Source organism: Hyperoodon ampullatus (genome assembly GCF_949752795.1).
Source record: "Hyperoodon ampullatus genome assembly, chromosome: 5".
Lineage (NCBI taxonomy): Eukaryota > Metazoa > Chordata > Mammalia > Artiodactyla > Ziphiidae > Hyperoodon > Hyperoodon ampullatus.
Genome location: NC_136918.1, coordinates 33,752,413 through 33,773,912, shown reverse-complemented (window position 1 = coordinate 33,773,912; position 21,500 = coordinate 33,752,413). Strand labels below are relative to the sequence as shown.

Genomic DNA, 21,500 nt, shown 5'->3' with positions numbered 1-21,500 from the left:
ACATTTATTAATTGAGCTCATTTTAAAGAAAATATATGGTAATTTATATCAGTTCTCTAGGTTTTTTTTTTTTTTTTAAAGAAGATTTTACTTGCTTGTATGGCTCTTAGAAAGTGTCCTATTTGATAGGAATCAATATTTTAGCAGAAAACATGGAGTGAGTAATCTTGCTTTACAGTTTTTCCTCGTGAGAGTCATATTATTGCTTATTGTTACTGATTTCAACTCAACTGGCAAGTCGATGAATCAAGGTATCTCCACTAGTAGGTTGTTTTAGAGAGTTAACCCAGAATGGTCTATTTTTCATTATCCTCCAGTGCTCGTAAAATTGTTGGACTCAATTTATCTTTTTCTTTTCCCCTTAGGTGGACATAAGTTGTTAATAGAAGATTTCTTTTTAGATTCTTTAATAACATAGCCAGTCTTCTAACACTTTTCATATAGTTCTATCTGATCTTTGGTGTCTAATTGCTTGGTTTGGAATTGTGAGATAGTGGTACTGAATGAGAGTTACACTCTTTCTTACATCAAGTAGTGCCCAGATTGGAAATCATTATAGGCAAGGCTGTGATAGGGTCATTCTAGCTAGATCAGTCTCAGAGATGTCTACTTGGGGTTTTTTCATAATTGTATGATGAAGTTTATTATAAAAGGACTACATAGTCCTTGTAAAAATTAAAATATTATAGAAGAGAACAAAGAAAAAAAGTAAAAGTTCCTTGTTTCCTACTCTGATTCCAAAGAGATAACCACTAATACTGATATCCTGGAAATTTTAAATTTATAACAAACATACAGAATATGTGTCTGTATTTATTTCTGTATAATGTGTTTTGTAAATATATATCTTATGAAAATATACATTTTGTTTTATACAAATTAGATGTTATTTTTATATACTTTTGAAATTTGCATTATTCATTTAATAACATTTTGTAGAAATTTCCATGTTATTGCATATAAAGCTTGCTTATTTATTTTAATGAATGATTAAATGACGTGCCTTATTTTATTTAACCACTCCCCTATTGATGGATATTGATGTTATTACTAGATTTGTTCGAATGAAATAATGATGACAGGATCATGCTTATATATATAGATATCTATATATACAAGCATGTTTCTTGTATCTATCTATATGTCTGCATATTTGTAAAGCTCTTTCTCTAGGTATATGTCTGTTTATTGAAATACAGCATTCATACAGAAAAGTGCACAAATTGTAAGTCACGAATTTCCTCAAAAATGAACATACATATGTAACCGATACTCACATTAAGACATAGAACATTATCAGTATCCCAGAGACCCTCCCCTTCTTGTATCCCTTTTAGTCACAACCCTCCTCTAATTCCTAAAGATAACCCCTACCCAAACACTTCTATCATGGTCAGTTAGCTTTACCTGACTTTGAATTCAGTATAAATAGAATCATGTACTATCTACTCTGATGTGTGATTTCTTTGTTTTACATTTTTTATGAGATATGTCCATGTTATTGCATAGGTAGTTGTTTATTCTCATTTCTGTATAATTGTCAGTTGTGTGAATGTATCAAAATTTATTCATTCTAGTATATCGAATATAATAGCCATCTTGTTTCAAGATGTTGGCTGTTCTGAAAAGTACTCCTGCGAATAGTCTTTTTTTTTTTTTGGCTGTGCTATGTGGCTTGCAGGATCTCAATTCCCCTACCAGGGATTGAACCCCGGGCCCTGGCGGTGAAAGCTCCGAGTCCTAACCCGTGGACTGCCAGGGAATTTCCTGCTGTGAATATTCATGGCTGTGTCTTTCGGTGCACGTGCACACTCATTTCTGTTGGTTTTATGCTGCTTAGGATTGAGTTTGCTGGGTATGGATATGTTCAGCTATAGGAATTTCTGTCAGAAGTTTTTCTCAATGGTTTTGCCAATTTATACTAATTGCTCTGTATCCTTGGTATCTGTTAGGTTGCATTTCACTGATAACTAATGAAATTGAGTGCCTTTCATGTTTACTGACAATTTGGATATTATTTTTCTGTAAGGTACATGTTCATCTTTTGCCCATTTTTCTATTAGGTTGTTTCTTTCTCTTACAGATTTGTAATAGTTCTTTATATATTTGTTGGATATATATATCAATTAACTTTTCCACTCTTCCACTCTGATTTGCCTTTTTACTCTTTCGATAAACAGAAGTCAGTGTTAATGAAGTTCAATTTATGTCTTTTCCTTTTGGTGTTTTGTGTGTCCTATTTAATAATTCTTTGCCTGCCCCAAGGTGATGAAGATATTTTCCTTTGTTAACTTCTAGAAACTTTGATTTTCCTTTTCCATTTAGATTAACAATCCGTTTGAAATTGATTTTTGCTGATGATGTGAGATAGGGATCAAGATTTACTTGATGGCTTTTTCTTTTTTCCAACTCACCCATAGAAATTTTTTCAGTTTCACTTTGCTGGCTTAATGTTTCAATTCTTAGAATAACTTAATACATTAAGATAACAATGAATAGATTTTTCTTTGATTAATACTAGGGATTTGTACTAAGACTGGACTTAATGTCTTTTTAGGATTATAAAGTAACACATGTTTGTTGAGAAAATTTAAAAACAATAAAGAAGATAATAAAAATTGCTGTAATCTTACTACTCTAGGATAGTCACTAACATTTTGTTGTATTTTAGTGTTTCCTTTTTTGCTTGTTTTCTGCATATGTTGTGTTTATATAAAATGTGCTGCATATGTATTTGTGTTTGTGTAAAATTGTAAAAATATATTTATCAACATATTTATATCATTTAACCTTAAACCATGAGCATCTCACTATGTCATTAATATTATTCAAAAGTAAGATTTCTAATTACTGTATGTCATATATCTGTATTGTAACTTATCTCACTCTTTCTTTACTAGGTATTAGACTGTTCGCACTTTATTTATGATCGTAAATAATATTGTGATGTTACATGTAGGCGTTGTTGTCATGTGAGATTATTTCTTCAGTATAGGTTTCTTAAGACTCTTGATTATATACTGGCCAATTTATAGCCCACAAATGTTGATCAATTTATTCTCCCTCTAGTAGTGTATGAGATTCCCAATTTAATGTCTTTTTAAATGATCTGGAGTAGGAAATGTGAAATATAATTTCCAGATTTGTACGTGATATTGAGAAAAAAGAAAAACAACTGGACTTGGTCTTGGGTTGGGAGTGGAGAAGAAAATTAAAAGATGTCTTTAGATGGGAGACTGGGATATGATATAGCATATTGAAAGGCACGGGGAAGAAAAGAAAGGCAGGGAGTTTGGAAGGAGGTTCTGATGTGAAAAAAGGTTTTTATTTTTAGCAGTATTGAGTTTTAGATAATAGGATGTCTAAGTGGAGATGCTCTGTAGAAATTGGTAATCTTCTATGGATCTAAGCAATTTCACATCTGCAGTTGTGTAATAATAATTAATAACCATAGATATTTATTTAGAACTTGAAGGTTTTCAGGGTGATTTTTATGTAATCTCATTTGATTTTCTGATGTCTATAAGCTGGATATTATTACTACCACTAATAAACAGATGAGGAAATGATTATGATAATCAGTAGCATCAAAAAATCAACTATATATTGCTATGTACTATAGTTGATACTTTACATATATAATCTCTTTTAACTCTACAGAAGTTCTGTGAGGAATATTCCCTCCATTTATAGGTGAAGAAAGTTCCAAATGATTAAATTTTAGTTGTTTAGCCTCATGCTGCTAGTATTACTCTTTGGGATTAGATTGTATTTCTTTTAACTCCCAACCTATGCTTTTTTTATTTTTCCATACTACTTACGGAAGCCAAGTTTACCCAATAATAATTGGAAGAGAAGGGATTGAAACTCAAGTCTTAACACTTCAATAAATATTGTTGACATTTTGTCCACTTTGTTTTTTTTTTAAATTATTTCCTTTCTCTTGAACCACTAGAAATTCTTTCCACATTTTGGCAGGAACCTAACTATAGTTTGTATACGGGAAAATGAAATATGTTTGTGTAAAAATCTTTTTAAATAAGTTTGATTAATTTAGATTTTTAAGAAGCAGTTATATTGGGTTGGCCAAAAGGTTCATTCGGTTTTTTCCGTAAGATGGCTCTAGTAGCACTAAGTTGTCTTTAATTTCATTTGAAACAATTTTGTTTGATTGTATTGTGACAGCTGTCATATCAGTATGCATTTTAAAAAAACATATCAAAATTGGTGAATTTTTGTGTAGCCATTTTAATATTGGAGATGGAAGAAAAAAAACAACATTTTTGGTGTATTATGCTTTATTATTTCAAGAAAGGTAAAAACCCAACTGAAATGCAAATGGAGAAGGTGCTGTGACTGATTGAACGTGTCAAAAGTGGTTTGTGAAGTTTCCTGGAGATTTCTTCCGGGACGTTGCTTCTCGGTTGGGTAGACCAGTTGAAGTTGATAGCGATCACATCAAGACATTAATTGAAAACAATCAATATTATACCACGAGGGAGATAGCCGACATACTCAGTATATCCAAATTAAGCTTTGAAAATCATTTGCACCAGCTTGGCTAGGTTAATCGCTTTGATATTTGGGTTCCACATAAGTTAAGTGAAAAAAACCTTTTTGACTGTATTTCCGCATGTGATTCTCTACTTTTTTTTTGGAAGCATTTTTTAAAAATTAACTAATTTATTTTTGGCTGCGTTGGGTCTTCGTTGCTCCGGGCGGCCTTTCTCTAGTTGTGGCGAGTGGGGGCTACTCTTTGTTGTGGTGCGCGGGCTTCTCGTTGCGGTGGCTTCTCTTGTTGTGGAATACGGGCTCTAGGCGTGCAGGCTTCAGTAGTAGTGGCACGCGGGCTCAGTAGTTGTGGCTCTCGGGTTCTAGAGCACAGGCTCAGTACTTGTGCATGGGCCTAGTTGCTCCGAGGTGTGTGGAATCTTCCTGGACCAGGGATTGAACTCATGTCCCCTGCATTGGCAGGCGGATTCTTTTTTTTTTTTTTTTAACATCTTTATTGGAGTATAATTGCTTTACAATGGTGTGTTAGTTTCTGCTTTATAACAAAGTGAATCAGCTATACATATGGCAGGCGGATTCTTAACCACTGCGCCACCAGGGAAGTCCCACGATTCTCTAATTAAACGTAATGAAAACGTTCCGTTTTTAAAACAAATTGTGATGGGCGATGAAAAGTGGGTACTGTACAATAATGTGGAATGGAAGAGATTGTGGGGCAAGCGAAATGAACCACCACCAACCACACCAAAGGCTGGTCTTCATCCAGAGTAGGTGAGGTTGTGTATATGGTGGGATTGGAAGGGAGTCCTCTATTATGAGCTCCTTCCAGAAAACCAAGCGATTCATTCCAACAAGTACTGCTCCCAGTTAGACCAACTGAAAGCAGCACTCATCAAAAAGCGTCCAGAATTAGTCAACAGAAAACGCATTATCTTCCATCAGGTTAATGCAAGACTGCATGTTTCTTTGATGACCAGGCAAAAACTGTTACAGCTTGGCTGGGAAGTTCTGATTCATCCTCCATATTCACCAGACATTGCACCTTCAGATTTTCATTTATTTCGGTCTTTACAAAATTCTCTTAATGGAAAAAATTTCAGTTTCTTGGAAGACTGTAAAAGGCACCTGGAACAGTTCTTTGCTCAAAAAGATAAAAGTTTTGGGAAGATGGAATTATGAAGTTGCCTGAAAAATGGCAGAAGGTAGTGGAACAAAACTGAATACGTTGTTCAATAAAGTCCTTGGTGAAAATGAAAAATGTGTCTTTTATTTTCACTTAAAAACTGAAGGAGGGCTTCCCTGGTGGTGCAGTGGTTGAGAATCTGCCTGCCAATGCAGGGGACATGGGTTCGAGCCCTGGTCTGGGAAGATCCCACATGCCGCGGAGCAACTGGGCCTGTGAGCCACAACTACTGAGCCTGCGCGTCTGGAGCCTGTGCTCCGCAACAAAAGAGGCCGCGATAGTGAGAGGCCCGCGCACTGCGATGAAGAGTGGCCCCCGCTTGCCACAACTAGAGAAAGCCCCCGCACAGAAACGAAGACCCAACACAGCCATAAATTAATTAATTAATTAATTTAAAAAAAAAACTGAAGGAACTTTTCAGCCAACCCAATAGTAATGGAAATAACACCAGATTAAGAGATACAAAATCGTGGTTTAAGTCCTAGGGTTGAAATACAATAGCTTGGGTAAGACACTTACCTCTGTGAAGTTTTAGTTTCTTTATTGGTAACATGAGGATAAAAAATAATTCACAGATTACAGTAAGTAGGATCTCTGTTGCTGGATTTGGAAGACTTGGGTGTAAATTTTTGTTTCCCTTAGACATATAACCTTTCTCAGCCTTAGTTTTCTTATTTGTAAAATGGGATGAAAATGCTAACCTCATAGTCTTACTGTAGGATTAAATGCAATAGATTATACAGGATAGAGACCAAGAGCACCCGCCTCCCTCCCTGCATGCCCAACCATTGTATCCTTAGTACCTAGGACAGTGCCTGGCACATAGTAAATGTCAGATAGGGCTTCCCTGGTGGCGCAGTGGTTGAGAGTCCGCCTGCCGATGCAGGGGACACGGGTTCGTGCCCCGGTCTGGGAAGATCCCACATGCCGCGGAGCGGCTGGGCCCGTGAGCCATGGCTGCTGAGCCTGTGCACCCGGAGCCTGTGCTCTGCAGCGGGAGAGGCCACAACAGTGAGAGGCCCGTGTACAGCAAAAAAAAAAAAAAAAAAAAAAAAAAAGTCAGATAAATCATAGTTACTATGCTGAGGAGGCATCACAAATTTGTAGAACACCATATAAATGCTGGGGTTTTTTTAAATTAATTTATTTTATTTTCGGCTGCATTGGGTTTTCATTGCTGCTCACAGGCTTTCTCTAGTTGTGGTGAGCAGGGGCTACTCTTCATTGCGGTGTGTGGGCTTCTCAATGCGGTGGCTTCTCTTGTTGCAGGGCACGGGCTCTAGGCACGCGGGCTTCAGTAGTTGTGACACGCTGGCTCAGTAGTTGTGGTTTGCGGGCTCTAGAGCACGGGCTCAGTAGTTGTGGCACACGGGCTTAGTTGCTCCGCGGCATGTGGGGTCTTCCCAGACTAGGGCTCAAACCCACATCCCCTGCACTGGCAGGCGGATTCTTAACCACTGCGCCACCAGGGAAGCCCCTGGGGTTTTTTTTAAATTGAAGAGTAGTTGATTTACAATGTTGTGTTAGTTTCTGGTTTAAAGCAAAGTGATTCAGTTATACATATATATGTATATATGTGTGTGTGTATATATATGTACATATTATTTTTCACATTCTTTTCTATATTCTTTTCCCTGTGGATACAGTAGGATCTTGTTGTTTATTTTATGTATAGTAGTTTGTATCTGCCAATCCAAAAGTCCTGATTTATCCCTCCTCTGCTCCCTTTCCACTTTGGTAACCATAAGTTTGTTTTCTATGTCTCTGAGTCTGTTTTGTAAATAAGTTCATTTGTGTCATATTTTAGATTCCACATATAAGTGATATCATATGATATTTGTCTTTCTCTTTCTGACTTACTTCACTTAGTATGATATTCTCTAGGTCCATCCATGTTGCTGCAAATTGCATTATTTTATTCTTTTTTATGGCTGAGTAGTATTCCATTGTGTATATGTACCACATCTTCTTCATCCATTCATCTGTCGATGGGCATTTAGTTTGCTTCCATGTCTTGGCCATTGTACATAGTGCTGTTATGAACATTGGGGTGCATATATTTTTTTGAATTATAGTTTTCTCCGGATATATGCCCAGGAGTGGGATTGCAGGATCATGTGGCAACTCTATTTTTAGTTTAGAAAACTTATAGAATAGTTTTTTTAAACTTATTATGAAATAATTTTAGATTTATGACAAAGTTGCAGAAGTAGCACTGAGTTCACATAAACTCATCACCCAGCTTCCTCTGATATCAAAGCTTATGCAACCATAGTACAGTTATCAAAACCAGGAACTTAATGTTGGTAAAATACTATTAAATAAACTACAGACCTTAGTTGAATTTCATCTGTTTTTCCCCTAATATCCCTTTTCTGTTCCAGGATTCAGTTCAGGATTCCACGTTGTATTTAGTTGTATCTTCTTGAGTCTCCACCATTCCATGACAGTTGTTCAGTCTTTGCTTATCTTTTATGACCTTGATAGTTGACGAGTATTGGTTAGTTATTTGTAGAATGTCTCTTAATTTGCGGCTGCCTGATGTTTTCTTTCTTTTTTTTTCTCTTTTTAAAATATTTATTTATTTGACTGTGCTGGGTCTTAGTTGCAGCATGCGGGATCTTCAGTTGTGGCATGTGAACTCTTAGTTGTGGCATGCAGTTCTAGTTCCCTGACCTGGGATCGAGCCCAGGCCCCCTGCATTGGGAGTGCGGAGTCTTAGGCACTGGACCACCAGGGAAGTCCCTGCCTGATGTTTTCTTATGATTAGATTGAAGCTTTCTTTTTTCGACAATTTCCACAGAAATGCTGTGCTCTTCTCAGTGTATCATATCAGGGAGTATAAAATGTGGATGTATGTATTATTACAGGTGATATTACACTCTCAGTACTTTGTTAATGTCATATCTGCCAGTTTTTCCCTTAAAGTCACTTTTTTCTTCTTTGTAATTGGCAAGTATCTTGTAGGAAATAGTTTGAATCTGCTTAAATATCCTATTTCTACTGAAATTTTTTCCTACCTATTTAAGCATCCATTGGTGGATCCTGCCAGTTGTAGTTATTAATGGTAGTGTTTGCCTAAATGTGAATTTGTATTTTCCTGATTTCTTCTATATTTATGTTAATTATAGCTGTCCCTTCTCTCCATTAAAAAAATTATTTCCATTTATATCAGAATGGATATTGCCTTATTCTTTGAGTTATAATCTGGTACTGTCATTTATTTTTTTTCTCAAATTGTTTCAGCTTTGCCTATTGGGAGCTCTTTCAGATAGACCCTTGTGTCCTTTTGACATGTACTCTAGTTTCTGGCACCACAGGATGTTCCAAGGTCATTGTATAGTTTTCTTTGCCCAGCTTTGAAATCAGTTGGTTCTCCAAGGAGCTCCATTTCCTTTTGTTTGGATAATGGTATTTAGAAACTAAGTTTTGGATGGTAGGTGTGTTGGATTTCATTGCTTGTTAGTGATCTCAGCCGACAGAGCTAGGCAGTACATGTGTGTCTACTAACTCACATGTGCACACTCGTCTATACTAATTTCTTTATGTTGGTTGGGTCCAGGCACCTGCATTGAAAGAAATTGAATGGAGAAAAGGGAGGGAATGCAAAATATAGTTAAGATGTATCTAGCTCAGTGGTTCTCAGAATTTCTGGTCTTGGGGACCCCTTTATTCTTAAAAATATTGAGGACTCTTAACAGCTCTTCTATTGGTTATATATATCGATATTTACCATTTTAGAAATTAAAACTGAGAAATTTAAAATTTTATTTATTAATTTATCAGTAACAAATCCCATTACATGTTAACATATAGCATATTTTTAATGAAATATAACCCTGTTTATAATTTTAAAATTTTGTGAGAATTCATTTTACAATTTTACAGATCTGTTATACTGTCTGGCTTATCTCATATTTGCTAATACATTTAGTCTGTGGTGATATCATATGTTAGTTAGCTTCTAGGAAATGCCGCTATATACTCATAAGAGGAGAGTGAAAAAAAAATAGGTATTATAATGGAAGTATTTTTGACCTCATGGAGCACCCCACTGGAAAGGGTGTCAGGGATCTTCAGAAGTCCCTGGACGAAACTTTGAGAGCCACTGACAGAGGTGTACTAAAACTCTTACAAAATAAAGGTACGTATATAGTAGAAGGATGGATGCAGAAGAACTTGTGTGAGGAAACGCAAAGAACTTAAACCATGATGCTATAGAAGTTAAAAGAATAGAATTTCTGGGTAGGATGGGGGTGGTCAGCACTGTTTCAGGTAAGATAACTTGATTTGATCACTTCTTCCACTTCATCTTATAGTTATCTAAATTGTAAGATGCTGATATAGCAACCAAAATGCAAATTTATAATGAAAAATATTATAGAGAAGCACACTAGAATGTTTGTTGTGAAGTGTGGGTCCCTGAACCTTTTCAAAAGCAAAAGATAGTTATGGACTTTCTCAAACCCTGACAAATGTAGCTCCTTTCAGAAGTTTGCATGCAGTTGGGTCAGGCAGAAAGGGAGGGTTATGGTTCATGATTTATATAAAGGCCTGTCCATCAATGTGCTGCTTTTCTTCCTGGCCCTATTCTGTGGCTTGTTGAGCTTGGAATTAGAAATCTTCCTGTTGACTGGTTATATGTAACTGTTCTTTCCAAAACCATCCTGGAAATAAACACACACACACGCATACACACAGAGATATATTCTTGGTGTTAAATTTCTCTTTTTCTGGACTCCATGAATACTTCTAAATATTGCTACATTATTTAGGCAGTATATTTGCAGTACAGTTAATTGTTTTATATCTTTCTTTTTACATTTAAACACTTGTAGTACTTGTGGTCACTTTGATTCAATTTGTTTCCTAGGCAGTATTTTGGAACAATTTCCTTCTAGCGATAGTTACACATTCTTCTTATATGACTACATACTGTTTTTACTCTCAGAATAACCATTTCTCTAAGTTTGGTGGCAGTTATTTTGCCTATATGCTTACTACAGATTATTCTTTTGAAAAGTTTGGCCATAAGAGGAAGGAAGTTGCTGGAAATATTTTGGTCCACAAGAATTTATAGGGTAAATTTAAGCGTGCTTTTAGGCAGAGAAGTAGTTGGTGAGGCAAGGGAGGTTATTTTAGAGAGGCAGTGAAGCTGCAGAGCCTTAGAGATGGGTGGTAATGGAATTAGTAGCACAGAGTATAGAGGAAAGCACAGGATGCTTTCTTTTTTCTTAAACAGGGGTGGGAAGATGAATGAGAATACCTAAAAGGGAAATTGAAAATTGAAAGGAACATAAGGCTCCAGAAATGGGGAGATGGTAAGAACAGATACTTCTGCCAAGTGACCTAGGTCTTTTCTGTAAAGTAGATCGTGTAGAATCTTGAAAGCTGAGCTGGGGAGAGTATAATTGATATTATGGGCAACAAGGAGCTATTGTAGATTTCCTCATTGGGGAAATGGCAAGAAAACAGTTTTATATTAATTTATTTGTGAAAGAATACATTGGTATATGATAATGCCCTAAAGTATCAAGGTTGATAGGGTCAATTGGAATGAAATGCATATGGACGTAGGATATTGAGAATGAAGTGAAAGAAGAGTCTAAAATGATTGTAAGGGGTCACCTTGTTTGGGAGTTAGGGGTAGACCAAAATTTGCAAACGATATGAAATGTTCTTCACATACTATGTCTGGCAACATTATTTTAGGTATGTTTAAATTTGTTACATCGCTTAATAACATTATTGAGTGTGGAAGAAAGTTGTTGGGAAGAGTAGCATGTTTGGAAGAAAAAAATTAAAGGGGGATAGATATAGTTGCAGTTATTTCAGATCTCATGAATTTCTCCATTTGGTTCCTGCCCTTATTCCCTGTATCATTCATTTAGATTGAGCCGAATATGTGCCATTTTTTTTTTTTTTTTTTTGCGGTACGCGGGCCTCTCACTGCTGTGGCCTCTCCCGTTGTGGAGCACAGGCTCCGGACGCGCAGGCCCAGCGGCCATGGCTCACGGGCCCAGCCGCTCCGTGGCATGTGGGATCTTCCCGGACCGGGGCACGAACCTGTGTCCCCTGCATCGGCAGGCGGACTCTCAACCACTGTGCCACCAGGGAAGCCCCATGTGCCATTTTATTCGTTTATTAGTGTTACTAGTTTGTTTTTTTTTTTTAAGGCGTCAAAACTTCCCATCTGCATTTTAAGACCTTTGGAAAGGAGACCTTGTCATAGAATGTGTTCTCAGTATCTAATTAGTATTTTGCTCTGTACATACTAGAATCTCAGTAAATTTAAAACTTCCATTGTATTACTTTAGACTGACTGAATTTAGCATGTAGCAGGTACTTAATAGCTGTTGAATGAATAAGTGAGTGAAAACTGTTATGAGAAATACAAAAGAAGACTATCTTATTTTCAGATACCAAGATAAGATACAGGTACATGAAATAGTAAAATATAAAAGACATGAAATAAGTCCTGAAAAAGAGTCATTCTGGATTCTGGGTGTGATTTACTAGTGATTAGAATCAAGGGAAAGATTTTTTCAATATAGAGAGGCCTCTTTATGTTTGAAGTTGGGAGAATAAAGAGAGAGTGATCAAAAATGAGGAATACCTCAGTATAATTAGGAGATATATATTAGAACTAGCAAGAATGAACCAGCTTGGGCAGTGGCAAGGGGTGAGGAAGCATGGGCTCTGCCTCTTGATAGGATGTTGGGGAAGAAGTTAGATGAATATACAAGGTAGATATGACATGGGAGTCATGCCTGATGGCTTCCCCAGTCTCAAAGTGGAGATCCAGAGGGAGCTTTGATCAGTGGATGAGCAGGGGTCTTACAGCTTCCGGTGGAGAAGCGTCTGGGTTTAGTCAAATCTTAGGAGAGAAGTATGAGTAGGGTGATTAACAGTATGGATGGTATTTCTGGTTTGGTAGTGAGGAAAGCATTGAAATTCAGGCTCAAATGTAGGCAGGAGGTTGTACATGGGACTAGGTGAAGTGGTAAAGATTAAGCTATGGGGAAGAAACCAAGAGGTTTTCTTGTTTTTGTTTTTTAGTCTGACATACTTCCTAGCCTGTTGATTTTCTTGATGTTCCAATGAATGTGTTTCAAAAATCCAGCAAACCTGTCTTTTCAACTATCACACATCTGCAAATGCCTGCTTTGATTAATTATACTTTAGTTTATTTTAGGTGAAAAGTAACACTGAGTACTTGATTTTCTTTTAAAGATAGTTCTCAAGGAAATAGTAGGGAACTTATAGATGAATTGTTGTCTCTTTTGTCATGCTTAAGAAGTTTACATGTGTGTATAGATTATTGTAGTCTTTCTTGGGCCAAAGAAGATTCATTTTCCCAGACTTTTTGCACCTCATTCTTTCTAGTTGCCTTGTCATTTTCATACCCATCTCTTTATGTTTATGGATTTACCAACATCCTTTCTAAGCACCTTAGGCTGGACCATATACTTCAGTGTGTGGTTGTGTTATATGTAGAGATTACTTTATTCCATTTATGAGTGATAAGCCTGTTGGACTGTTCTAAAAATGTAGCTTGCTTTGTGCCTATTGGTATTCACAATGCTTTGATTCATTGATACTTCTAGGTTTTGGTCCGTGCTTTCATAGTGTTAAAAGTGTACCTTATATTTGTCAATGCTAGTACCAATATGATCACTTTCCATATATGTGAAAATAGTAAAAGGTTCAGATATATGAATTAATGTTTTTCACTGTGTGCACATAAAGGTTCTTCCTTTGTTTGTGAATAGCTGCTTATTGAAGAACTTATTTGTGAATCTGTCTTACACTCTACTCGACACTTTTGCTGAAAAAAAGTTCATCTTCCTTATTTTTAAAAAATTAATTAACTAGCTAATTTATGGCTGCGTTGGGTCTTCGTTGCTGTGCGCAGGCTCTCTCTAGTTGTGGCGAGCAAGGGCTACTCTTTGTTGCGGCGCACGGGCTTCTCATTGCGGTGGCTTCTCTTGTTGCAGAGCACGGGCTCTAGGCACACAGGCTTCAGTAGTTGTGGCATGTGGGCTCAGTAGCTATGGCTCGCTGGCTCTGAGCACGGGCTCAGTAGTTGTGGCGCACAGGCTTAGTTGCTCTGTGGCATGTGGGGTCTTCCCGGACCAGGGCTCGAACCCGTGTCCCCTGCATTGGCAGGCGGGTTCTTAACCAGTGTGCCACTAAGGAAGTTCCCGTCTCTTTCTTACTGCTGCATGCTATATTTTCATGGTTTCTTTGTAATTTATAAGTTGACAGAAATGTTGGAACTACTTTTTGCTGCAACATAAGACAGAGCAGTTCAGCAGCTACTTAGTCTGTTGTCATTTCTCCTTGTCTCATACCCAGTTTCAGTAGTTGTATTTCAGTAAACATCACTTCAAAGATGGTAACATGTCTGTATTCCAAAGCCTTGTTGGAGGTGACCTTACCATTCTATTTTATGTTTCAAATAATTATACCAAAAGAAGCCATAAGAATGGTCATTAGTATGATTCTCTAACCTGATAGAAAGAATTATTAGCTAAGTAATCATTTACAGTCATGTTTTTATGCCTAGGTTCTCCTTGGTTTGCAATTCTCACACCCCCCACATTTCAGGAATTTTTGAAAACTTCCAGTTCTTTATTTGGTTAGTTTGAAATTCCTGGCTTATGTTGCATTTCCCTCATGAACCCCTCTGCACAGCTCTGTCTTCCAGCTTTACACTATGAGTTTGTAAGATGTTTATAACCTTTTGCACCCCCTTTTTAAGTGTATTTTTTGAAAATGTAGCCATTAGCACATTGTATTTCCTGGACTATTATCAAGATTTTTTTAAAAGCTTATAAACAACAGAAATTTATTTCTCACTGTTCTGGAGGCTGGAAGTCCGTGATCAGGGTGCAAGCATGGTCGGGTGAGGGTCCCCTTCCAGGTTGCAGACTTCTCGTTGTGTCCTCACATGGTCAAAGAGTCAAGGATTTTTAATGTATTTCAGAGCTTGTTGAGTTGAAAGTTTCTTAGTTTTAAGATACTTGTGTTTTCATTTCAAGAATAGGTTGAAAATGTAGCACAGCAGGATGACTGTGCACCATCAATTTGATGAGAATTGATGCTACCGTTAGTGATCATAGAACCTCCATATATTTTTTTAATTTAAAATTTTTTTTTATTTTTGGTTGTGCCAGGTCTTAGTTGCTGCTCGCGGGCTCCTTAGTTGCGACATGTGTGCTCCTTTGTTGTGGCATGTGAACTCTTAGTTGCGGCATGCATGTGGGATCTAGTTCCCTGACCAGGGATTGAACCCACGTCCCCTGCATTGGGAGATGGATTCTTAACCACTGTGCCACCAAGGAAGTCCCCATATTATTTTTTAGGACACGCAGCTCTTCACATCTGTGAGAACTGAGATCTAAAGATGAGATAACATTGTTGATATCTTAACATTTCTTGTTATCATGTAGCTAGAATTGTGTCTTGTACATAGCAGGGGCCTAAAACCATATGCAGTTCTATAAACACACATTTGGTGATGGTTTGTTGTAGAGGCCAGAAAAATACTGGCTAAGATATTGCCAAAAACATTGAACTTAAAGATAATTAGATTTCATTGTTAGTTTATCATTCCTTTTTTGATGAGATTACCTTTTAGAATTTTGTGTTGTTTTTGTGATGTTTTGTAAATTGAGAGAAACCCATCATGAAGTCTGAATACCCCTTTTATCCCCCAGTATTTTATTGATTTTGGAATTTAACCTTTCGTTGTGCCTTTATCTTTAACATCAGTTTCCTTAAATGTGGGAGTGAAATTGTGTGCTCACTTCTCCTTTATTCTGCTAGGTCTTAATTATCTTTTCCCAGGACATGTTAATCTTTTTCTTTCCAGATAAATTTTTGTAAAATCCTAGTTTATTCCCTCAATTTATATACTGTTGATTCTTATATATCAATTACATATTAATGAATTCTTCAACACACTCTTTACTTGCACACACAAATAATCATTTTGGGAGCACCTGTAGGTAGGTTTAGCAAAGGATTAAGCATGCAATGGCTTTTTGTCACAACAGACTTTTTGTGTATTTCTAAAATTGGCTTTTTTTTTTTAACAGATAAGTGTAAAGCAGGAAATTACTTTTACTGATGTATCTGAGCAACTGATGAGAGACAAAAAACAAATCAGAGAGCCAGTAGACTTACAGAAAAAGAAGAAACGGAAACAACGTTCTCCTGCAAAAGTAAGAGAATATTTTAAGGTGGTGGTTCCTAACATATTACTCCCATACAATTGCTTAATCTTATTGGCAGGAATCTGGCTGGACCATAGGCAACATAAAAGTCTCATGTGGCTTAGTAAAGTTGGAATGTTGCATCAGCTTCACCAGGAGAAAGGAAGGGATGCTTGCCTAAATGGAGGTGGTGGGCCACTGCTTTAAATTTTTCCACTTCCCTTTCACCATGTTTTTTTTTGTTTGTTTTGAAAACAAACTTTTCTTACCCCGTGTCTCTCTTTTCTTTAAAAACTAACAGATGGTATGCAGTGCCCTTGCTTCTCATTCATATTAGTTTTACTTATTTTAATATATGGTTTCAGGAAAATTCAGTATTGATTACTCATTAGGAAAAGGTTGTGTGATAACTGTGCTAGAATAGAATGTAAGCTCCACGAGGGCAGGGACTAATTTTATTCACAGCTATATCCCAAGAGCCTGGAATAGTAGGCCTAAGGGACTCTCAATAAATACTGTGGGTGAATGAATGGATTAATAAATAAGCAACTGACCCATAAATACTATTAGGAATTGCCTGCCTTTTTTCCTTTTCAGTACAGTAGTAGTTGACTATATGTAGCATTTTGGTATTCTGGGGAAGTCTTTGAACTCTGTATAGTATAATTTATATCTTTATAGTTATTTTTCATCTTTTGTTTTCTTTCCTCATATAGTGAAGAAGGCTTTTTAAAAAAGATTTTATAACATGACCTTTTTATTTTGAGGGCTACTTGTTTTTGTATTTGTGATTTAAATCATAATCATCATCATTATTTGTATACTTTTGGACTCAAATGGTGTGCTGAACCCAGTTTGTACTGGCTTGCCAGAGCTGATTGCTGAATTTTCAGGAATTTTGCAAGCTGGTGCTAAAACCATTGGTAGCTTAAAATTAGGCATGGTGAGAATATTTACACCATGGAAATCAGCAGCGCCGCCCACTGACTCCTTAAACTGTTGTTAAACATTTACCAACATACCACTGCTTTTGGGATATATAAGCGTGGCTACTGTTTGAAAAATATAGAGACTAAAATAACCCATAGTTACATTTCCTAGAGATGAATACCTTAATTTTCTGCCATATTCCCTTTCTATTTTCAAATTTGTGTAGATTGTCTAAATTTCCTGATTTGTAACTTAAAGAGTATGTGAGCTATTTTTAAAGTTATTAAATATTTTTATAACAATTTTATTACCTGCATAATGAATGTATTATTTTTTGATATATCACATTATATTCAGTGATTGCTCTGTTGTTGGAAAGTTGTTTTCTCTTTGCCTTCATTTTAAGTCATGCTGCTCTTGAAATATTTGTGTATGGATTTTCATGTACTACTAAATCAAAGGGCGTGAACTTTTAAAAAGGTTTCTTTAAAAATAAATGAGTACATAAGCAAGGAAGCAAGCAAAATAAGTAAAGTTTCTTGATAATGTTACTCCTTCCACAAATGTTCTATCAGTTACATTGCTACCTGCAGTGGACCTAAGGTGTGTTTGTCCATACTCTCACCAGCCTTGAGTATGAAACTTTGTTTTTTTTGTAGCTTAAGATGGGTGTCTCATTATGGTTTAAATTTTAATTTCTTTGGTTATTGGTCATACTAAAACTTGTGTTTTTTTTCATAATTATTGACATTTTATATTTCATGTTTTGTGGAATCCCTTTATGCCCCCCTTCCTTTCTTCCCTTTCTTTTCTTGGGGTTAATATTTTCTCAGTGATAGATGATACTTTTAAAATTTTACATTAATGAATACATCAAGTTCTTTGAGGAAAAAATTAATTTCTAAAATTGAGATAGTGATTATGTTACTTTGGGTTCATTGCTGATCTATGGGGAATCTATTTCAAGTCTTTAAAAATAACATAATATATGTAAGTTGTACATTTTCCTTGATGTTTTATTGCCATGTTTTTCTGATACTATTCTTGAGTATAATTCTGAAATTCTGACTAAAACTCAGATTATTATCTTCTAGTAGGGTGTTATTTGGAATCTTTATATGTTCTAGGTAGTACAGATCAGATTTTTACAGTATAAGCCATTTTTGCTTGTCTAATTTGAGATAAACTTATTTATAATGTATTATCAAAATATTTCTAAGGACATTATTTAAGTATTTATATATATATATCTATGTAGTTGCTAGATGAAAGATTTGGCCTATTCTGAGTATACTGTATATAAGAAAATGTTTTGGGCAGTCTTTTTAGAGCGTTCTTAGGAGGCTGAAATGACTGGAAATAATATATGGCAGACATGGATGTGAGAATAACAAAAACAATTATTTTTAGATTGTTCTGACCTGTTACATGTAATAGGACAGAGAATGGTTGTGGTCTGTTTTTAACACTGGTCTTGCAGTGTCCAGATGAGTGGTTTTGTGTCTGGAGTCTCAGAACTTTGAACATGTGTTTAAACATTCACACTTTTGATTTTTCATTAAAGTAACTCTCCCCCTTCTGTATGAAGAGAAAGAAAACCTTATCTCATGTTTATAAATCAATGTGTTGCTTGTTTTAAACTCCTTAAAAACAGCTTTAAGTTTCTCAATTAATTGTAATGTATTATGCTTAGAGGACTCCACTCTCTGCCAACACTTTTCCCAAATCTTGGATTTTGCCATTACTAATATTTTGAGTATATGTTACCATTGTGTCATGTTAGATTGGGGATCCGTACAGGAAGTATCACTGGAGTTATCTTATGTACTTTTAGTAAAAATATTAGAGCTTACACATCCATGTAGACCTGGTCCCTTCCAACTAAGCTTTGTGGTGAGAAATACTGTAATGTTATGTCATTTTTAGCTGCCATGAATTTTAAGCAGTAGTTGCTTCCTGAGCCTTTATCATATGGCAAAGCTTAGTCATCTTAAGGTAGATTTGACACTTGAAAATTGCCAAAATATGTTTGGCAGCATGTCTGAAGAAGAGGGTAATCAAGCTAGGGAATGTTATCTTGATCAAGTTATTTGATACTGTCATGGAATAAGTTGTTTTATGAAAGCAAATTTTCTATATAATAAAAACTTGTCCCTTTTAAATGTTTAAATTTAATTTTATTTTAACCACTTAGTTGGAAATCTTTAATATGTTGTTTTCTTTTAAAACATAGTGCATTTGAACATAATTCAGCTTTTAATGCTTTGGGGTTGATGTTGTAAACATTAAAGAAGAAATCATATGTATCATAGTGAAGCCCTCTGGGAAGACTGAGATGTTAGGGCTTTTTTCCCCTCATCCTGAAAACTCCTGACTGCTAGACTTTTAAGAGTTTTTTGACTGCTTATAATTGCTTCACTGTCTCATTCCTTAATGATATACTATTCATTTTTACATTGCTATACCTATGTGGCCACTTAACATCACTTTCCATTGCCCCTTTGACTCTTTTTTTGTTTTGTTGTGGATTAGGACTACAGAGAACTAAAGTTATTAGAAATGTATGAAAGTTTTAGTAGACTTAATTCAGTCTCAGTGCATTCATGTTGGTGGTTCTCGTGGCTCTGCATTAGATCACCCATAGGGCTTTTCCAGTTATAAATACGCAGGCCCCATCCCCGGAGATTCTAATTCAGGGGATTTCCATTTATACTAAAAGAGTCCAGGGTGATTGTGGTTTACATTTTTTTTTTGAAGATCACCTAGTCTTTTTTTGTTGAATTTATTGTCCTGACTTTAATGTCATGTCCCTGCAGTACTTGGCGAGGTCAATTTTCACCCTATTTTTATTGTTCTTTGCAAAACCTCACATAAAATAGTCTTCCTTTCCACCATATTTAACACTATTGTAAGAAATGAAATTGCTTTCCTACTATTCTGGTTCATTATCTTTTAACATTCTTTGCATACTAAAAAGGTTGCTCTCAGCTTTTCTTGTTTTCCAAACTTTATAATAATAACAACTATTTTTATAGTGCTCTTACACACACTAGTATGTGGCAGGCACTGTTCTAAACACTTGATATCATTAACTCATTTAATCCTCACAACTCTGAGTACTGTTTTTTTTTTTTTTGAATTTTATTTTATTTATTTTTTTATACAGCAGGTCCTTATTAGTCATCAGTTTTATACACATCAGTGTATACATGTCAATCCCAATTGCCCAATTCATCCCCCCAACCCCTGCCGCTTTCTCCCCTTGGTGTCCATACGTTTGTTTTCTACTTCTGTGTCTCTATTTCTGCCCTGCAAATCGGTTCATCTGTACCATTTTTCTAGGTTCCACATATATGCATTAATATACGATATTTATTTTTCTCTTTCTGACTTACTTCACTCTGTATGACAGTCTCGATCCATCCACGTCTCTACAAATGACCCAATTTCGTTCCTTTTTATGGCTGGGTAATATTCCATTATATATATGTACCACATCTTCTTTATCCATTTGTCTGTCAGTGGGCATTTAGGTTGCTTCCATGACCTGGCTATTGTAAATAGTGCTGCAGTGAACATTGAGGTGCATGTGTCTTTTTGAATTACGGTTTTCTCAGGGTATATGCCCAGTAGTGGGGTTGCTGGGTCATATGGTAATTGTATTTTTAGTTTTTTAAGGAACCTCCGTACTGTTCTCCATAGTGGCTGTATCAATTTACATTCCTACCAACAGTGCAAGAGGGTTCCCTTTTGCCCACACCCTCTCCAGCATTTGTTGTTTGTAGATTTTCTGATGATGCCCATTCTAACTGGTGTGAGGTGATACCTCACTGTAGTTTTGATTTGCATTTCTCTAATAATTAGTGATGTTGAGCAGCTTTTCATGTGCTGCTTGGCCATCTGTATGTCTTCTTTGGAGAAATGTCTATTTAGGTCTTCTGCCCATTTTTGGATTGGGTTGTTTGTTTTTTTAATATTGAGATGCATGAGCTGTTTATATATTTTGGAGATTAATCCTTTGTCCATTGATTCTTTTGCAAATATTTTCTCCCATTCTGAGGGGTGTCTTTTTGTCTTGTTTGTAGTTTCCTTTGCTGTGCAAAAGCTTTTAAGTTTCATTAGGTCCCATTTGTTTATTTTTGTTTTTATTTCCATTACTCTAGGAGGTGGATCAAAAAAGATCTTGCTGTGATTTATGTCAAAGAGTGTTCTTCCTATGTTTTCCTCTAAGAGTTTTATAGTGTCTGGTCTTACATTTAGGTCTCTAATCCATTTTGAGTTTATTTTTGTGTATGGTGTTAGGGAGTGTTCTAATTTCCTTCTTTTACATGTAGCTGTCCAGTTTTCCCAGCACCACTTTTTTTGGCTGCATTGGGGCTTGAGAATCTCAAGTCTTAATAATAAAAGTTTCTGGATAAATGAGGTATTACCACCCGACTTTGCTATTGACTTATGTGAATTAGGTGATAATGTTTTCCACCACAGAAGGGTTTTATGAGGATTGTTGAGTTAACATTGATGAACTCTAAGAATCCTTTTCAGTAAAATATAACAATATTATCTTAATCCAGTATTATATATGCTTTATAGGTCTTTTCAAACTCTTTAGTAATAGAATGAGGTAGAGCAGAGTGCTTTTTGATTACCTTATTCTG

The 21,500-nt window shown here is 36.0% G+C and overlaps 1 protein-coding gene across 1 annotated transcript in view; it reads left to right on the top strand.

The window, feature by feature from the left end:
- ZNF148 (zinc finger protein 148) overlaps positions 1-21,500 on the top strand; it is a gene marked incomplete at its 3' end in the record, with an annotated part of 87,727 nt that overhangs the window by 21,862 nt on the left and 44,365 nt on the right. Inside the window, exon 4 of the mRNA XM_079704282.1 lies at positions 15,799-15,924. Within this exon, the coding sequence (XP_079560408.1) occupies positions 15,799-15,924 (126 nt within the window). The remainder of the gene's footprint in view (positions 1-15,798; positions 15,925-21,500) is intronic.